Source organism: Neodiprion virginianus, chromosome 7 (assembly GCF_021901495.1).
Source record: "Neodiprion virginianus isolate iyNeoVirg1 chromosome 7, iyNeoVirg1.1, whole genome shotgun sequence".
Taxonomy (NCBI): Eukaryota; Metazoa; Arthropoda; class Insecta; order Hymenoptera; family Diprionidae; genus Neodiprion; species Neodiprion virginianus.
This window is the reverse complement of record NC_060883.1, coordinates 18443791-18465550: the sequence shown is the minus strand read 5'-3', so window position 1 is coordinate 18465550 and position 21760 is coordinate 18443791. Positions and strand designations below refer to the sequence as shown.

The window sequence follows — 21760 nt, the reverse complement described above, 5'->3', positions numbered from 1 at the left end:
ACCAAGACTAATCACAGTGTAATTTTCGATCGAATGTAATTGCGCAGAGTGTGAATTTGATGGCAAAGAATGGAGAAAAAAAGATAAGGAAATTTTCAAACATTTACATACACGTGTGTGTTGGTTTTTTTCTTTTTTTTTTCTTTTTTTTTTTTTTCTTTCTTCATTCAAACGCGAAATAGAGGGAATTTATTGGCGTGAAGAAAAGCGAACAGTCGGCTGAGTTTTGAAGTTAGGCTGTGACTCGCGACTTCGGACCTCAGAGGGATTCGATCCGCCACTAAATCGGCAAGCCGTACGCCTCGAGGAGACCGATTCTTACCTGCCGGTCTAGACTGCGAAAAGGGTTTATACATATATATATATATATACATGTATGTTTCGGTGCACGTATGGGGCATTCGCGAGGTCGCTGAAACGGTTACTAGGGTGATTAAAAAAAAAATTGTTATTTTTTTACGAAAAAAACGTGGTTGCGAAAAAACGATTCGAAATTACGAAAAAATAGTGCCTGCGCGCGGAAAAATTTTTTAATCAAGATTTAGAGGTAGCGCAAGTCGATTTTATGTATTTGTTTAAGGTTTTTTCTTTTCGTAAAATTTAGATGAGATCGTAATTGCCGGTGTAAATATATAGTTTTTTTTTTTTTTTTTTTTTTGCAGTCGATGCGTTTTCGAAAAATATCTCACGAAACAATGGATTATGTCTAATTTAACAAGATAGCTTTTTTGTTAACAATAAATCTACAAAAAAGGTATCCTGTGGTTTCTTCGTAAAATATGTATTTACACCGGCAATTACGATCTCACCTAAATTTTACGAAACAAAAAAACCTTAAACAAATACATAAAATCGACTTGCGCTATTATCCAAATCTTGAGTAAAAAATTTATCCGCGCGCAGGCATTATTTTTTCGTAATTTCGAATCGTTTTTTCGCAACCAATTTTTTTACGAAAAAAATAATGATTTTTTTTTAATCACCCTAATATATGGGGCATACCGTGTCAAATTTACCCCTTTTTTACCCTCACCATGTTCGATTCGTTCCGCGATTTCTTGTACGATTCCACCATCCAAAAAAAGGCACTCCTGAATTGTTTCAAATTTTTTTCGCCAACATTTGTTTTTTTTTTTCAAATATTATTCAAACCCGTTTCGAAAACGGTCGTTTTTAAAGATCTGAAAAAATTCCGAAAGATCCAGTTTCTCATTCCGATCATACCGACACTCGGTCGATGATGGGCCGATTTTTTTTTCTATTTTTTTTTCTCAGCACCTTAAACATTTTCAACAACCGAAACGCCATCTTGAAACGTTACGGTAGAATCGTGCGAAAAATCGCGGAACGAATGAAAAATGGTGAGGGGAAAAAAGGAGTAAATTTGACATGGAATGCCCCGTATACAAGAAGTTGCTTTGCTAAAATTATAAAAATTCTAGTCGACTGTAAATTTTCTTTTCTACGCATTTTGTATGTGTAGTACACGAACATCTCTCGGAATATCGGACGTTGGTGTCGTTTTAATTTTATAAGTCTGTTAAATATTTTCTATATCCAGGTTTCTTTTTTTTTTTTTTTTTTCTCTCTCTCTCTCTTTGTTCTCTATCGGAAATATCTTCGCAAGTCTGATTAGCTGATCGCACGCGCGGTTAATCGTTGCGACAATGTAATATTTTCGCGCGGTGCATAACCTTGGGACTCGCACTGGATATATATATATATATATATATATATATATATATATATATATATACACACACATATGTATGTGTACGTGTATATGTATAACAACGAGGTGTTAACAATAAGATACAAAACACATGTTTTGCTGACGATGCGAGAGTTTTATTACCACCGGCATACAACGAAAGCGAAACACTCGCTCCTCTCTTCGCCATCCGCATCCGTGTTTAATCGCTCATTTTTTTATTTTCTTTTTTTCTTATCGTTTCTTTTTTTTTTTTTTTTCTTTTTTTTTTTTCAAATATTTTGGCACGTAGACACGCACGAGTTAGTCACACACTCGTATACGTACACCGTGTAAAAACATTTCGTATCTGGATACGTGACGTCCGTATATAATTATAAAATTCGAAAATTCTTCATTATCTCAGGTTGTCCGTAAAATCAAATTTTCATCGTTCGTGCGGGTAGAAAAATAACTGATTTACGCTGTTTTCTTTTTTTTTGGTTAAAATACGATAATCAATCTGATTTCTTTGATGTGAAAAATCAAAGCGCTCGTAACGAAGAACTGAAAATCAATTTTTAAACGTTTGTTTCGATGATTTGTTGGTTTTTTTTTTTTTTTTTTACATTCGAGTTTGTTTCTTTACTCTCAACGATTTTCCGAAAACCGCGTGCACTCTCAGAAAAAGAATTTTCAAGCCTCCGTATCAAATTTGGACACAACGTTGGAGCTTTTTTTTTTGTTTTTCTGAAATCTTTCCATTTTTTTTTCAACGAAAAACCGTCGAAAAGATGAACCGAATTCGATACTTTTTGTTCAAACGACCGACGTTTTGTAAATTTTGATTCGAAAAAAGGAAAAAAAAAAAAATTAAGAATGCAAAAAAATCTTCGCGGCAAGATATATTTTGCAAACTAAAAGGCACGCGGCTTTCTCTCTCAAATGAATAACAGAGCGAACAAATTATCGGATCTTCGGCTAGACGCCTCAAAGACAGGCGTGAATTTTTTTTTTCACAATTTTCAGACCATTTGAAATATCGAAAATAAGCAGGTTAAGGGTTAATAATCATTTTACGAATTTCGCATCAGATAATATTTACATCGACAACCGTTTGTCCACGACGTGAGGATTCCATATTTTCGACGACATTTTCAACCGTTGAAAACAAAAATATCACAAAAACACAAACGTTAAAAATTTATTCTTCATTTTTCAAAACGAGGGCTTTCATTTGACGTAAACGAAAATAATCTGACTCTGATAATAATGGATAATCAGATGGTAATAATAAAATTAAAAAAAAAAAAAAAACCGTGTATTCGAAATAAATTTTCCAATTCAATATTCATCTCTCATTCAACGTGAAATATTTTCAACCGTAACAATACGATATTTTTTCAAAAAAATTTTTTCCTCATTCTCGTTCTCTCTTACTTTTAAATTCTGCATAATTCAAGTACTTACGTTTCATTATTCAACCGTGTCTCTCTCACTCTGTGTGTGTGTGTGTGTGTGTGTGTGTGTGTGTGTGTGTGTGTGTGTGTGTGGGCGTTTGTAAATAATTCTTCCGCAAAACTCTGAGGTGTAATTACGCTATCACGTATTCTTTAAACTGATAAACTCACATTACAACGTATTACAGCATTATCCGACACAAACACACACACACACACATGTATATATATATACATGCATATATTTATACAACTTAATTTTTTTCTCACCCTCCGAAATCAAATCCCTCCATCCCCCCACCACCCCCTCCCTAACCCCCGTCACGTCACATAACGAATCGTTCATGCGTCGACACTTCCGTATATTTTTCGATAAATTACATCTTTCGTTCGTTGCTTGTTTGTTTTTCTTTCTTTTTTTTTTTGTCACCTCTTTGCTGTCAAATCTTTTTTTGAGTAATTCGTTGCACCATGCCAATTTGCAAAACCTGGGACCGCAACTCTCGTATGCAGTTTTCGCGCGGTATACGTTTATTCGAGTCGATACAATCGTGCGGTAATATCGAATTATCGACGCATCGACGAGGACGGAATATATTCGCTGAGAACGATCCTGAGCAAAACTAAATTGACTTATGCATGGTGGATATACTTCTTCAGGCCTCCGGGGGTGTCACGTATCTCCCCCACTACCGTTGCCCTCTCTCTCTCTCTTTTTCTCTTTTCCTTTTTTTTTCCGCCACTCGTTTCTCTCATTCACGTGCGCTTTCATATTATATGCTGTACATGCATATACATGTATTAGGGTGTTTCAAAAAAAGACGAAATTTTTTTTTTTTTATTTTCTTATGGTGTCCAAAAATTGATAGTATACCTGAAAACAAAAATTTTAGCGCCAATATGAGCTCTTAATATCAGTAGTAAGGTTTGCCTCTATCCGTTTCTTTATTTTCCATTTAAATAACACGGGGGAAATTTTTTTATATTTTTGCATTTTTATTACTTTGGAACGGTTCATCGTAACAACAATCCGAAGAAAGAGATTTGTAGGAAATTTCGCGCTCTACAAAAAACGTCTGAAGATCAAAGTTCCTCAGATCAGCCGTTTCAAAGATATCGGCGATCAAAAATAACGCTAATCAAAAATTTCAAATATTTTCCAACAAAACTACAAAAAAATATCATATGCCATATTTATGTTATTTTTGACGTAAAATTACTTTAATTCTGTTAATTTGAGCCTGTAAACTTTTTTTTTTTTGCCAATCAATTCGATACTTAACTCACAAAAAGCACAAAAATCATTTATGTGATATTTTTAACCTTCATATTTATGTATTTGTGCTTTTTGTATACATGCATGCATATATGTATATATAACTACTAGGCATATAATATCTGACGCGGGAAGTTTCGTTTGTACGAAATATCGAATTTCGTGTTTCTACACATGTCGAAACGTTTAGCAGTCCCTCGGCTTTACGGTATGTTATGACCCAAAGAAACAGAAAGAAAGTGAGAAAGATGAATGTGAAAAAATGCGTCACAGCTGTTCGGTCAGTTTTAAAGATCTACGAAAATCCGGATCCCTCTTTCTCTACTTTTAAAAATTACAAAAACCTTGTTAAAACAAACCGTAGGTGGATATTATGCGAACCGATTTCGTTTTTCAAAGATTTTATCGCGATTATCGATAATAAAAGAATGCAAAAAATTAATTATCGGTAATGAAATATTGATTCCGATTCGACGATATGTTTTTTTTTACTTATGCTTGTTATTTTTTTATTCACCGTCTAGAAATCGTCTGAGAGCAAATTGAATTCCAATCGATATTGAAAAGATTTTTGAAAGAAAAAACTGGTACGAGTAACTGTTTGTAATTATATTTATTATTATTTATTACACGAGTTTACTTGAAAAACTAGCTCGTTACTAAAATTTACCCAACTATAGTCGACAAAACGAAATTGTTTGCAATAAAATTATTTAACCTGTTCGGTAAAAGATATTGGAGAAATTGATACGTTTTGTGAATAATGAATAAAGTTATTTACGAATTTAATATCGTTTTTATCGTCAAGTGTACTTGAAAAAGTTTATTCGAATTCATTGTTCAATTTAAGTCGTTCCACCTTTGTTGTAAAATTTCGTTAGAGAGTTTCTGGCAAACTTTAGTTTATCGAAAATGGAAAAGTCTTACCAGAGAACCAAAGATCACGATTCAACCAGCTAAAGATTTCAAAAATTAACAAAACTTAAAAGCAAACATCTGAAACAAATCGCCAATTTATCTTAAGATAAATTCTACAAGACTTCTCGTAACGAACAAGATAAATGAGTAAACCGTAATAAAATTAAAGCGAAAGATAGAAATTCGTGAGACAAAAACACCTTTCCGTAAGAACTTCTTATTTCTGGATAATTGTAAAAATTTTGTTACCGGATAAAAAACGATTTCAACGGGCGACAAAAACGAGAAAGAAGATGAAGAAATAAGTGGATGAAATTTTTTTCCAACCAACCGTGACTTGAGATGTGAAAAATTTTACGTCGTTCCATAATTTGAAACCGAGGTACGAGGTACAAAGAATTCCATTGTGCCGATTGCCGTGGCGTTTTGTTATGGGTTTAAATATAATACGAGACGCGTATATGGAGTCGAAATTTAATGTAGCCAACTTGTATACATATGGGGCATTCCACGAAACTTCGACCTCTTAGATTTGTCGCGCGATTTGTTCCATGATCGTTCTCACTTTGAAAGGTACTCGGTTTTTTTCTTTTTTTTTTTATGGACTCAATTTGAATTTTCTACAATTTTTACAAACGATTTTATCGACCGACCAAAATTTAAAATTTGAAAAAATTCTGAAAAATCCTTCGTCAGATAGAAAAATTTTTAAGCTTTTCTAATTTTTTTAACGTTTTTTTTTTCGGAAAAAGCTTGAAAACAGTAAGAAAGAAAAATCGGCCCAATCCGGTTACAAGATTAAAAATTTTTATATCCGACGCAGGATTTTTCAGATTTTTTTCAAATTTTTAATTTTGGTCGGTCGATAAAATCGTTTCTAAAAATTGTACGAAATTCAAATTGAACGGAAAAAAAAGAAACAGTATCCTCGCAAGTGAGAAAAATCATAGAAAAAATCGCGCGCCTAATCTGAGAGGTCAAGGGTAAAAAACCCAGGTAGAATTGGCGTGGAATGCATCATATATGTTCGTAAAAATTACGCTACATGTTAGTTAAAGAACGGTTCGTTTTTAACTCGAACGTTGTACGCGTGTCGATATCAACCCGATATGTATATATCCATGTATAATATCAAATTTACGCTCAACTTATCTCGAAAAGGATTTGTAGGTCTGAAATTTATGCTTTCCTGTGTTTGTTGTTATTCGTTTCTTGCCCGTTCATTGCAGCCACGCAAACCGGGTGTGTATTATACACGCATCGCATACGGAGACTAATTTATTGCCGTCGACAAAGCGGTGATTTATTTTAATTTACACCCTCTCTCCTTTTCTCTGTTTAACCCATTAAACGCGATACGTTATACGTACCAAATAAGTCTATGGGTGTGAAAATTTAGATAACGATTCGATCGAAGATTTTTCTACAATTTCTTTTTCATTCGACGTTTTCTTATTCCTTTTTAGTACACTTTTTAATCTCTCAACGTACGATTTCTTTTCTTTCCTTTTTTTCTCTTTCTCCCCTCAAATTTAATATCATTCCTTTTGATGTATAAATTTTTCCAGTAAAATTGTATCCCAATTATGGAACAATTTCTCATTCGATCAATCGTGCCAGCAATAAGATAGCAAAAACTGGACTTGAAAAAAAATATACATATATGTATATAAAATTTAAAATGGATGTTCCAAATCGATCTATGAGTTTATATACGCGTTCGCATAATTAAAAAACACAGGGGCGAAAAGAATTGTTGAATCTGCGAAATAGACAATTTAGTCAAGAGTAAATACATGACAAAAGAAAAAGAAGACGAAAAAATAAAACTGAATTTCAACCTCGAGCATTTTTCAGTCAACAAATTAAGCATTTAACCGTATGTTAATAATTTAACTGATCATTGTTGTTTTTTCTCTCTTTCTCTCTCCGTTAATTACGGTACTTTTTTGAGTGTACACGAGAAATAGCCCGAGAAAAAAAAGCAAACAACTCGTTCCGCCATATTGGATTGTTAATATAATCGACGTATAAGTTAAATAAATATCGATTATAATACTTCAACTTCCCGAGGCTACACACGTGTAGTAGTTAACAACATCGAGGAAGAAAAATCGACGGTAATAAATTTTTCGAATCAAATCCAGTTCGCGTCTATTTCTATCGTTCAGCGTAGATAACATATGGATATAAATATATCTTGAAACTTAAAAATGAACCGCGCATGCGCGAGTTTTATCGGCTGTTCGCGCAGGCTTGCCAACCCGAGTTTTCAGCCGTCGAACTTTGTTTCTGCCAGCGACGTAGTTGATACGAATTTTCGAGGTTAGAATCTCAAATAATTGAGGCAGTGACTCGGAAAGGTTTCGGAAGCGTTTGTTATTGGGACGGAAAGTTGATTCTTCAAAGAACGGTCGGAACTTAACGCTCACGCTCTTTGAAAATTCAAACGTAGACATTTTGCTTAGGTTGGCCGGCCTGCATCGCAGACAAGAATATCGCTGCGGAAAAATTTCGCCGACCAATGAGATTTAATTATTTGGCGCAAGCGCGGTTGATTCTCAAATTTCAAGATATTGTCACGGTGTATAAATATCGTAATAGGTTGGGCGTTTCCGCGTTCGTTGAATAATAATTTGCCTCGGTTAACGTACGCAGTCCTTGTACATACACGCGTAAGGTTGGTGTAGGGCAGGTAGCTTCTTGGAGTTTGCGTAGTAACCGAATGTTCTCCTCTACTCCTGCAGGCCGCAGGTCTTACCCTGAATTGCCTAAGAACTGTTTACGCACGTGCCAGGATGTTGTAAGCCATGGACCGAGCCGTTCGGTTCATTCAATTATTGCTATTGCCATTACAAACTCACTATTATTAGCTATGTATACCTACCTACCGGCCCTAGACCACAGCCCACACACTCGTTCTTGAATTACGACGCTCGGCAAGCTGTATATATTGTACATATTATACATGCAATATATATACATGTATATATATGTATGTATACTAGGGTGGTCCTTGTTTAGGGTGTTGACGAATTTTTACCGCCCCATCACCGAAATCAATTTCAAATCATTTGAAGAGAGTCGCCAAATTTTTTCAGATTCTTACAGCAAGTCTGAGATAGCCCGGATTGTGATCGAAGTTTCTTACGGAAATGACGTGAGAAAAACTTTTTTTCGCACTATATATTTTATCGTGAAAGTAATAATGTTCCAAAAAAATCTGCAACTGCGAGGTTTCAGTCGGCATTGGCGACGCTGTATGAAAAAAAAAAATAGACATCATCGTACGAGGCAATCTAGACGAATTGCACTTCCTCTGAATAAAAAAAAAAGTCAGGTTTCGTGGTTGTGCAATTCGTCTAGATTGCCTCGTACGATGATGTGTATTTTTTCCCAGACAGCAGCACTAATTCTCACCAAAATCTCGCGGTTACAGATTATTTGGAACATTGTCACTCTTGCAATAAAATATATACCGAGAGAAAAAGTTTTATCCATGTTAATTTCCGTAAGAAACTTCGATCACAATGCGGACCATCTTAGATTCGATGTAAAAATCTGAAAAAATTAGGCGATTGTTTTCGAATTATTTGAAGTTGATTTGGAGGATGGTCTGGCAAAAATTCTCCAACACCCTGAATAAGGACCACGTTAATATATATATATATACAGGGTGGTCCATTTAAGTGGACACAGCAGAATATCTCGAGAACCAGCCATTTTAGAGAAAGATGTTTGAAATAAAAGTTTCATGGTTCTAAGGGAGGAAAAAAACACCGGCCATCTTACTTTTGATTCGGTGGAGGTTTACAAGGTCATTTGCAGGTCAACATTGTTTTTTTTTTTTTTTTTTTTTTAATGCGAACATGTACTTTTTTCACAGATTTGCATGTATATACGTAAACCTCATTATACACGCGAATCGTACATTCATCTCTCTGGTATAAAATTGTACATTTATGCGCAATAGACACGGACTCTTAAATTCTTTGTATCGTATGTCTTCAAAAGTTTGACTATTAGTGTCGCTACGCGATTAATCGATTAACAGTTTTTTTCGATTGAAATGTTCGTCTAGTGTGATGGTTGTTTTTCAAAGGTTTTATTGGGTGCTTTTTTACGCCGAACGATTGAGATATAAAATTTTTCATAACTTTCACGTTATATTTATTGACGTTTAAATAACCTTGGGTGAATTTTTTGCAGACGAAATAGTGTATATAACCTGATTTATGCCGTTCGAAAGGGACGTACGTAAAAGAACGTGAACTAAGATACTCACGATTGCTTTGGTAGTTTTTGTTTTACGAAAAAATAAAACAAATTTCAAGTTGCATTTTTTTTTTTTTTTTGCATTTCTTCAGCTCGTAAAATAAAAAGTTTGTTGATATGTTTATAAATACATAGCGAAAATGATGAGAAACTTTATTTGAATAGTTTGTCTTAAAAAAATGTTAAAAAAAAAACAGCCGACCCCGTTAATCGATTAATCGGTTAAACTATGTCCTATTATTTAAGGATTCCATAAGTTTCGGATTATTCGTGAGTTATTTCTTTCAAGTTTTAATCTCACCGTAAATTTCTTATTTTTTTTTTTTATTTTTCTCTTCGCAATCTGGAACAGAGCTTAAAATATTGAAAATTACGAGTGTTTGCGTTACATTCTCAAATACGAAACTCAAATACCGTGGGAAAAATCTTGTACTGTTAAAGCATGATCAGAATCACCATTTTATAAGCGTTTCAAATGTGTAGCGGTGATAAAAGCTTCCGGTCAAGTGATATTTCAAATCGTTTCTAATCGTCATCTTTTCTCGCGTGACAATCAGCATAATTCACCGAACATCATATTGTATTGTAATGAATTTTAATTTTTGTGAACAATCGAAAGAAAAATTTGTATTTGGCTATTCATTGTTTCGCAACTGTCAATCGTGATTGCTGTGTTTTTTAATGTTTTTTTGAAAACTTGAACTCTCAATTTTTCAAATTTCGTTTCTATTTCTTCACATCGTACTCAAGTGTAGAGCCCACCTGTCGTTGTAACCTAAAAATCTAAAACTGCCGTAGGTATTAACTATATCCTAAGTGAAGTGGAAAGTAAAAAAAGGAAAAAAGGAAAAAAAAACAAAACCAGCAACGAGTTAAATTCCGAACCCGTTTAAACCGTACGAAAATAAAATTGAAAGCCCGGAGTGAAGATAGGTTTGAAATACGGTCTGGTTAGAAGTCTTGATTAACTGTCGTTACAAGGTATGCATATAGGTTATACCCGGCTGTCTTTGGGAACACGTAAAAAAGATTGAAAATACGCAACATCTTAATCCAGGGATTCGAGACTTTTCCACCCCGTGGAGTGGCTGGAAAATAAAAAGAAGGAAAGGGAAAAAAAAAATAAATAAAAAAAAAAAAACTAAAACCTAGAAGAAACACACTCGGGGAGGATTTTTGCCGTCCCCTCGATGTCTTCGAGAGAACGGGCGTTAATTTCGTAAAACAGAAACTAGACAAACTATCCGCCTGTGAAAGTCTCCTTCTCCAAGGAACGAAAACGAGCCTCGACAGCTGCGTCGACGCCCATTACGTATAACTTTAAACTTTCCTGGGTCTTAGGGTTCGAAATAAAACTACTGCAGGAGGAATATCATTCAAGGGCGCGTCCCTGGCTTGCCAGGACGCGAAAGGATCACGTCCTCCACGTCTTAGGGAGACGGTAAACGACTTGAGGAAACCGCAACCTCCTTCCTCTACTCTCAGAGTCGCAGATTCTTTCTTCTCTTACTGCTCCTTGGAATTGCTTGGGACGATCATGACGTGCGAGGAAATAAGGTTAAACAACGGACGTAGGTTTCACTTTAACCAATTAAAGAACATGTCCAAGGTGACGTCATAGCCTTGTAGCCTTGACATTTTGTCATTTAATGGATATATTGTTATTTTCAGCGAACAGAATATACCGGAAATAAGTAAGCTCGAAACTCGAGTAACGTGCTTAGGTGACTTCTGTGACGTCGTCTTGGATCTGTGCAGACTGAGCGAATATCGGTATTCAATTCTGACACACCTTATATCCTCAAATCGTGGAGCCGACGATGTTCGTGACTGTCGTCGTAAGTGAACAGGACTTCATCCAAAGACACGATGGGTCCAGGATGTTACAGGAACCAATTAAACCAAATAAATGAGAACCAAGGTTTGCTTTCTCGTAAGAGTACAAACCAAGTTTTCTCATTCGACGCTCCCATTTTTTCAAACTACTCTCTCAAGTCTAAATGAAAAAAGCCACAACAACAGCATCGCTGATTCGTTTTCGATGAAAAATGGACTGCAACGGTCTTTCCTCTGGAAACTTGACATGTTTTCACGAAGCTTTCATCATATTCGTAATGACCACGGTCATTGTTCAATACCGACATTTTATTGTGCTTGGATACCAGCCGGAAACTGTAGAAGACTGTATTTTTAATTCATCAATTAGTACCTTTCTATGATGGGTCAATTTTTTTTTCAAAACCTCTGAAATCAGGACAATTCACTGTCCAATGGACTGTTTCTTCACACTACAGAGTTGCCTGAAAAGATGAAGCATCGAACGCGATTCGAGACCAACGTTCGATTGTCTTCGTAAGCCAGACTTCGTAACGGACCATATTTTCCATTTAATAATCAGTTACCGAAATTGGCATGATCGATATTTCGTTTCTTGCTCAGAAGTAACGAAATTCACTGCTTTTAAATATACTATTTTTGGGAGACTAAGAAATTGGCTGCAAAGTATGTCGTTGAACGTCATTTCACAAACATTGTTCACATCGATTCGCACATTCACCGTTGGAGACAAAAATTCGATCGACTTTAAAAGCCTAAATATTACAGAGACCATATTTTCGATTTAATCGTTATATCTCACGTACGATTTTCGTCACACTATGAATTTGCTCCCAGAGACGAAGAAGATGATTTATAACATCATCCGTGGCTGAGAGTGTTGATATTTAAAACTCGACATCCGATCCAAAGTAGAAAAAGAAAAAACCGTTACAATAGACATCTCAGACCCACCACGTTGAGAAAGAAGAGACATGCGGGTGTGTTACGAGTTTTGGCAATGGGTTACTGATTATATGGTCCCATTCACTATTCACTCGACACAGCCAGGTACAAGGTGTGTACAACAGCTATGAACACCTAGACAAACGGCCGGCATATAACCACCACTGTGTGTTACACATATCGTGTAACTCGAGCAGGGTGATAATGTTTTTTTTTTTAGGTACGAGAAATCTTTCTCACGTTCAAATCTGATCGTTCGTGAACGCAATAAATTCAAGGACCATTGTTGGATTCTTTGTTCGTGTCAATTTTTGGAAAAACGGACAAGAGAATTATGGCTACTCGTGTGTAAATATTGTAGATATCTGGGTGTCTAGGTAAAAATTGGACTATGGCAAAATGTCAGGTAAGTTACGATTTGAGGGGATGTTTGCAAAAAAGATAACAACAAAAGTAAAGTGCTTTAGCAATACCGTATGCAAACAGCAGAAAATAATTAATTTTATGATGTAAAACCTAACCAAAATTATTTTTTTTTTATTTTAGATTACGTTTTTAATTATTAAACGACGAACAAGATTCGCAAAAAAATGGCATTTTATTCCTAAATATCCATTTTACTTTGTTCAATATTCATTCCCATCCTATAAACATTTTATTCCAAGACAACCAACTCGAAACTATCAGTTTTTATATCCCAGTTCCTGTATCTGCACAATATAAAATAGCTCAAGTTCGAAATAAAAAAAGATAAAAAAATCGGTTACTAAACGGTAAATCATTTTCAAATTTTACGGGATTGTTTAAAATTAATCGAAAAATTATATAATTAAAACTCGTGTGGATTAAACATTCCCGAAATTACTACCTGACTACCTTAAGACGGGCATTGATGGGCAAATTACGAATGATTCGCAGTTCAGTTGAAACCCACGCCGACAAGGCGAAATCACTTCGGTGATTTTCCACATTTAAATATCTTGTTCTTACGCTTTCTGAATACGAATTATTGGGCGACATGCCTCTGCCATTAAGGATTTTAATCGGTCGGATCGTTTAAGTCAGAATTTGGGAGGAGAGAAGAAGACGTTAAAAAAAAAAAAAAAAAAACAAACTGTTTAGCAGTATTTTATTTGAGCTGCTGATGGTGAACGAACGAATGAAACAACAGCCTCAGGGAATCTTTTTTTTTGTGTCATGTGAAGTGAATTCGTTGACTTTTAAGATTACACGTGAATTTTCAAAGAATTTTCACATTATTTGGAAATTACGGTTTTCGAAAATTTTTAAGGGCTGTATTTACGAAACTGTTCGTTCAATGCCCCGGAAACTTTTTATTTGTACTGTACAACGTTTTTACGAAAACTCGACAAAATTTCAAAATAATGAGAAAATTATTTAAAAAATTCACGCGTGTTGAGAAAAATCAACGAATTCGTTTCACGTGACAAGAATAAAAACCTTCCTTAAAAATTTGTCACACAATGTTTTCCACATTATCGGTGTCGGTATAATGAAATTCCAAATGGGATTTTGAATGAATTTTTTCTCTCCATTTTTATGGGTGCATAATGCAGTGCAAGCCAAAATAATGATGACGTATTTTTTGTTTTTCGTTAAAAATGATAATTTTTCATGTTATAGGTGATTGAATTTCACTGATTTATATATATATATATATATATATATATCTTAACACGGGTTACGTCACAATGTTACAGTTTTCAATCTGTTATATTGATGAAAATTTTGATTGAATCGAAAAAATAAAAAATACGTCAAAAATATTTTTTTTTCCAATCTGCAAGAATATGAAATAAAAAAAAAATGTTCATTCCAAACCCCGATTGTCTATCTTGCTGGAAGAAGTTCACGGACGCAGTCCTGCGGCAGCCGCGTTGCTCGAGAGTGTGTGGACAAAGTTAGTTAGCAGGAAAGGGAACCAATGAAAAAATGAACACGACACCGAGTCGTATAACACTCGTTTGCTCTGTCCTTTGTTGTAGGTAGGCACCTACTCGCTGCTCGGCCAGCAGTCCGCATATTTTTTTTTTTTTTTTGTTTCTAGCTTCGAAAATATAACGATCGTGAAAAAATTTCACTTTAGGATTGAAGATTATCCTGGGATCGATCCGATCGGCGGCGAGATGCCGGATAAAAATCGAGACGAAAAACTCACGCTGGTTTAATTTGATAACACGATTGCCGATTCTCTTGGACATTTTTTTTTTTTTTTTTATTAATTGTAATTGTAGCAACGAATTGTACAAAATTGAAGTAAAAACTATAAGAAAAGGTTACATTCGTATACTGATATCTATATTCTTACAATATAAGATAATCCAATTGTCGAACGTTGTTACAGATCTTTTTAGGTTTCTCGAGATGACAATTAATATTCTGTCGATGTATGATCGCTCTGCAACATTAAACAATGCGGCGTTTGAGGAGAGGAGAAATCATTTAGCATCGATAGAATTCCCACGACTTGAGATCATCTGTCTTTTTCGATCGACGAACGGAGGGATGAATTGATTTAAGATATCTTGGCGCAGATAACGCGCACCTCAGATTCATCGACAGATTATATTCGATCGATCGACGCTTCTTGTTGCGCACTCGCGACGATACGGGATCCGACAATTCTGCAGGTCCTTGATTCTTGAAGCTAGTTTTTGTCGCGAGGATCGGAAAATATTCTCACTCTACGAACGATCGACGGAAAATATACGCCTGTAATTAAATGCGAGTTGATCGGAAAAAAAATTTGAACGCGCGGAAAGTTTTTCAACGATCCGACCGACGAATGAAATTTTCAACGACTCGACGTTTGAATAATAAATATCAATGTAAACGCAACGTTCCTTTTATATTACGGTTTCAAAAATCATTAATCTTCTTCGTTTCCGATCACAACGCAATCGATGCCCTACAAAATCGTATCTGTTACAGAATTTCACTTTCACGATATTCGGAGCAAAGAATGATTTTCGCGTTAAAACTCTTGCGGTTTTTTTTTCTTCTTCTTCCGCAACGGAGCTCAAATTTTCCAAATTCGATCCTTTCTTCCTCTTTATAACGATCAAACTTATAGAATCGATGCTAATAGAAAAAAAGTACCCCAAACAGCCTATGACATAAGTAAATAAATTCGTTCAAAAATAAAAAAACTAACTTCTCATACGATCATAAATTAATTAAATCTTATCTCGTACAGCTTCAACATTTCCCTTAAATTCTTCTCGTATGAAATATCATTATAAAATTATAGACATTTACATTGTGCTCAAGCTGTTATCAGAGCTCGGTGAATAATTGTGTTCTTATAGAAAAAAGAGTTGTAGGCACAGCATATATATATATGAGGTATTCCATACTAACTGAGAGGACATTTTCCCTGACCACCACCAATTTGCTTCATTATTTTTTATCTGATTGTACAACCTAAAAAAAAGCACTCACCATTTTTTTCAGATTCTTCGTCCCAACCATTCTTTTTTTAAAAATGTTACAAACATAACATACGTTTTGTATACGTACAAGATAAGAAAAATTATTCTTCCAAAAAATATTTACAAAACACAAAAAATCAATTCTCCACTCTGAACTATGACTCAAAATGTTTGTTTCGGGACCCAGAAATTATGTGAATTTTTGTAAAAAAATAAAAAATGGCGTTTTTTTTAGGACCATAAAAGAGTTTGTAACATTTTTGAAAAAAGAGTGGTTGAGACGAAAAATCTGAAAAAAATGGTGAGCGCTTTTTTTAGGTTGTAGAATCGTATAAAAAATAATGAAGCAAATTACCGGGGGTCAGGGAAAATGTCCTCTCAGTTGGCATGGAATACCTCATATACATATAGGCGTTGAGTAGATTCTACACACGGTGAAATGAAAACTACAGAATAAACGTTACCCATATTTGTTTATTTTAGACCGTTGTCGCGTGTTTTACGTCTCGGAACGACGGATGATTAGCATGCGAAGATTGTGCGTAAATCGCGGCAGCAATATATATTTGTACATTATTATTGTACTCTGCTAACCGATCGGTTTTACGCGTGTGATTAATAATCGATAATCAGCGTTATTATATGTACACACAATCAACATTACCGGATGCGTGAAAACCAGTTTTGCGACGATGAAATAAAAAATTCAGTAATGGTGTAAAAATTCGATGAATTTATACAGAATTTTATGCGTACATGATTGTGGGTCAAGTTGTAGAGATTTACGATTTGATAAATTTTTTACAAAATTTTCCATCTACAGATATCGAAATACGCGTCGGTAATGGACAGAATTGTTTAAAATTTGGTATTAATGCCTAGTTGTTTTTTTTATTTTTGAAAATTTGTACCGTCCGTCAATTCGACCATGTAAAATCGATCGCTGTCGTTATCTTTATGATATGAGTCAAATTTTTGCAAATCGTGCAGGATAGAAAACTTGAAACTGATAGAAAGACGAAACACAGACGATAGAATAGTCGAAGATCGAGTTTATATATTTTATAATTTTTCTACACATGTATAAAGTGCAGCTTGTTCGGAAGGAACACTTTTTTCTATTTTTAAGGATTTGACTCACCTATGATTTGTATATTTATCCAAAAACACTGTCACTTGTAGCTGATCTCATTGTCAGTTAGGAGAATATCAACTGTAACGTTTCATGAAAATCACACGATCTGCACACACCGTGATTTAGAAAACTTGTTTTCATTGGGGAATAAATTTTGCATGCGAGTAATTAGGTGTATGAAATTCGAAACGAGATTTAAAAAGTCACCGCGATTATCATTTACCGAAAATTAAAACATATCGTTCGTTAAATTATTTTATTCCGTAAAATTGTTTAGATATTTTCTGAAAAAGAAAAAGAAGAACAGAATTCTAAAGGATAGAATCGATATTCGAACATTCGTTAATTTTGGACAAAAGCGGATTCGTTAAGTTACGAAACAAATTGATATCGTATATAATTGAGCTCCTTTATAGAAGCCATCGATCAATGTTAAATCAACAATTTTTCAGTAGTTTGTTAATATCTCCTTTGAGAAAGTTCTGTTGATAAATCTTTTTCAATACCTTCATAACTCTGAGTTATTTAAAATCATCACAAATTGATTAGCTGCATTGGTTGGTTTAATCTCTGAAATTGGAACTGCGACATTCCGAGTGCAAAGAAACATTTTCAATTGAGTCCTGAAGGATCTTTAGATAAAACTCTCGTGCGGTTGCTCGTTTATAAGTGCATAGAATGTACGCTCTCTATGAATTATCCAAAATCGAGTCGATATTTCACTTGGAACATATTTGAAAAGCTTTGATTTCGATCACTTTCACCACGATTGAAACAGCGTTGAAACTCGCGACGGTTGAACCGCGGCTCACAATCAGTTGATCCGAGAGACTCCGATCCATGGATATAAGTTACACATTGCAATGAACCGAAAGGTTCACTCATGGACATTGGATTGACAAGTATAATTTTAGACCACAACAGTATTACGACACTTGTACGGACATAAACGACTGGGAGAGATGCAACAACGGCGATGACCGATGAATTAATTGGACTTGGATTCGTCGAACTTGACTACGTGAAAAATGAGTTTATAGTTGAACGAACAGACGTCGTCCAGCACCACAGTATCACCAGCTCCGACCGCTGCAATCATGACTATCCGACTGGTCTTCCAACGAAGAACCAAGATTCGACCGGGAACCACGATTTGCAATTGAACGTGACTCGGGACCGAAGACTACGATCAAGTCCTGGGTCGGAACACCTCGTGAATAACTTAATATAACAACACTCCGCAGTCCGCCTGCTCCATGCCCTAATGTTACCTCACTCGCCCCTAATCAGGGGTGTTTATTCATGCGCTTTTTTGGGTTGCCGGTTTTTTTCAGGCTCGAATCGGAAACCCAATGGCTCGTTGGGTAATACACGAAATTCAACGCGTTCGTCGGGTTTTCACTTTCAGATTAAAGCTTGGAGCTTGGCCTGCAGCGATATCTTCCAGATCGTTGATGCGTAAGCAGCCAAGTGGAAACGGAGATTGACGACGGTGATAACACACATTTGGAAGCTTATGAAGTGCACCGGTGAGTTTAAAAGACTGTTTCATGGAATAATGTGTGAAACGTATACTATCGTACGTAGAAGGTTATACAGTATTATTTAGACATCAACGTATCTTTCTCGTTACAACGAATCACGTATATGGTTGAATATTATGCACTGTTTGAAATGCGGTGTTAAATGTAACAACGAAAGTATTCCTCAGAAGTCCACACCATTTTTGTGTTGATTTTAAGACCACTTGGTGTGATCGAGAATGGATCGACTTCAACCAATGACGTTTAATTTCACACCAATCGGTGCGGACTTTTATTGACACCGTAGAATTCTCCGACATTGTGTGAGTCTCAGCTTGTGAAAATGGAAGATTATAACTTTTGGCTTATACTCAGTTGCACCTTTGTAAGAGTCGAACGAACGTACCTATCGCAATAATTGTAACCATTGAATTCAATCAAAACGAGAACGTGTTCCTATAAGTACCTATAAACGATGTGCTGGTGTATGCAATGAATATATATATATATATAGGAGTATAAATATGAGAAGGTGAGAAAGTTATCAACCATGGTGAACGAACCTTCGCTGTGAAGTGATCTGTAATTGTTGGGTCAGCACGTCGGGTGATGGGCTATGAGATCCAATGTAGGGTAGAACCTTTTCTTGGAGATCCAATTCCTCTTGTTGCATGTATAAATATGTTATAATAAACGTTTCTTTATGGTATTAACGCAAAGTTAGAATTATAAACTGCACTTTTTGCCAACATTTTTCATCGACACACTTGTTCGGTTTTCATTAATATAATCATACATTACGTAGAAACGACCTCGTATCATGGAACTGTTTTAATTCGAGTGCGTTGATTAAATACCGTCGTGATATTCAAGGTGAGTTTCCATAACAGATTGCATTTAATCAGGTTTAACAATTGGAACTGGGTTCCCGGTATTATTTGATTTAAAAAATCTCGCCGAGTTTCCTCTCAAATTTTAAAAACCGACCGCCGCTGCTTTCGATTCTCGTTTACCCTCGACTGATGCCCGTTGTTGTTATGGCCGCGATCACCCCAATGGGTTCGATACATTTTACGTTCACCTGTAACAATTCCCGGTGTTTCGCACTCGTAGCACTCGAGTAATGTTGGTTAAATAAAAAAAAAAAAAAAAATGGTTTTTAAAACCCGCGAGCGTGATATTTCGATGTTTTGAAATTCAGTTTCAAAAATCCCGCCCCGCAGCTTCCCTCTTACAACCCTCAAAAATCTTACTACGTAATATTACTCCCCTCGACTCGGCGTTGACGACAATGCCGTTCGATTATACGATTCATTTATCTAAAATAACGCAATAGGCGCACGTGTCCCGTTTTCTACCATTTTAAAACAATGCCTAAACGTTGGTAGTATTTTCACCGGAGAGATTCCGGTTCACGGTGCGCGGTTGACTCCCCAACGAACGCGTTCCTCCCAGCTTCGTAAAACATCGTCGCCCTGCCCCTTTCAATTCCCTCCGCCAATCCCCGCCACGTTTTACTTTCCTCACACAACGGGGGATCCCCCTCGTCCGTATACGTCGAAAGAGGGGGCTGTTAGCGCGTGTAATTGCGATGCGGTGGCGCTGGCCACGCCCCACGGATCCTGATTGGCCGGCGCCGCGTTTTTGGGCGGAGCCGACACGCCCACTTCCCGTTTTTCCCTCCCGGCCTGACTGCGCAGAGGAATCTGCGCACGCAGGAGCTTCGCCTGTGTGTGTAAGCCGGGATTTTAAACAGGGTGACTCTTTTTCAACCGAAAATCAACCCGACTGATATTCTTCTACGCCGTACGCCGCGTACGGCGTTGGCAACCCTCCTCGTTTCATCCGCGACTAGCTTAAGGGCTTTTACACCAATTTCTTTTACAACATTCTAGACACCAAGGTGAACGTATAAATTCATTCTTTTTTTTTTTTTGTTTTTTTTTCCTTTTTTGTACTCTTCCGGTCCTTCGACATGCGCTTATACGTACCTATACCTACCCTTCTTGATGGCGTGCGGTCTCTCACGGAAACGAAGTTACAAGCGTGGGGGAATAGCTTCGGCTTCAGGGATGCGCGATGTCTGCTGAACGGGAGATAATTGCGCTGCTGGTGATTTAATTTGATTAGCCCAACTTGAGATCCAGCTTTATACTCACTTCACTCCGAATCTTCTATATATTGAATAAAAATTCAGATAATATAGTCGAACTCGTCTCATTTCATTTCTTTTTGCGTCAGGCTGAAATATCGACCTACCTACATTGTCCATACGAAGCATAGAATAAGATGAACTCAATTTTTAACTGTACTTATACTGTATTAAAATCGGTATAATCTGTATGAGTGCAACAATAAGAATCAAGACTACGCTGTATAAAATTGGCGGTGTTCTAAACGTTTTCTTTCTGTCTTCTTTTATACAGTGGTATTGGCGTATGTTTTAACTGGACGTATGATACATCATGGTGCCTGGTATTTTGAAAGAAACTAACTTTCTGTGTAATATCGTCATCCGATAACATTGTGTTCACAAAGAAAATAGATAAGGAATATTATTTTAACTTGAATTTGCAGTAAATAACATAAATCCTAGCTTCATATTATATTATCCCAGCTACAGGTACATCATTGAGAGAAAAAACAGTCCGACATAGCTACACACGTGTATATGTATAATGCAAGTCTCGATCAGAGCTTACAATCCGATATAAATTCTCTGCTGTTGAATTTGTGTTTCTCCGTTATTTTATAAGACTGTAGTTTTATACAGGCTTCGTGATCGTTTGGTTTTTAATGTACACACCTAACGTCTGTCAATTATTGCGTGTCAATAATCTTATCAAATTTCCATTATAATACCTCCCAATAGCTCTACAAAGATATCACATCTATTTTATACAGTAATTACTCTTCTTCCTTCTTTTATAAAACCGAGAGTTTGGGGTGTTTGCTATGCGAAGACATGAACCATCATTGAAAATACAAATCGTAAATCAATAGTCACTGACAACTCACTCACTAGTTCCTCAAAGCATTGCCCGAGCACCTGAGCAGCCAATGTCGTGTATGATTGTAATACCCATACATAATTCTGATATTTCCCAGTGTACGGTAGCTGAAAATTCCCAGAGAGTATCGATTCTATCCTAATAAATTCGGAATTTGAAAAATCTTGCAAGTTTCTCACGGTGTTAACTCGGTTCACCCGTAAACGTAAACAATACCATGCACTTGCAGTAGGTACTTG

The 21760-nt window shown here is 36.0% G+C and overlaps 1 protein-coding gene across 3 annotated transcripts in view; it reads right to left on the bottom strand.

The window, feature by feature from the left end:
- Positions 1-19921, bottom strand: part of LOC124309311 (protein single-minded) — a 61907-nt gene extending 41986 nt beyond the window's left edge. The window contains exon 1 of one of the 3 annotated variants that reach the window (XM_046772853.1): positions 19074-19921. Coding sequence is in view for 1 of the 3 variants with exons in the window: in XM_046772851.1 (XP_046628807.1) it covers positions 3161-3167 (7 nt within the window). In the remaining 2 variants the exon portion in view is untranslated. Of the gene's footprint in view, positions 1-3160; positions 3188-3420; positions 3462-19073 lie in introns of those variants that run through there. The other 2 variants (XM_046772856.1, XM_046772851.1) reach the window with 2 other exon arrangements.
- Between the last annotated feature and the right edge of the window lie 1839 nt (positions 19922-21760).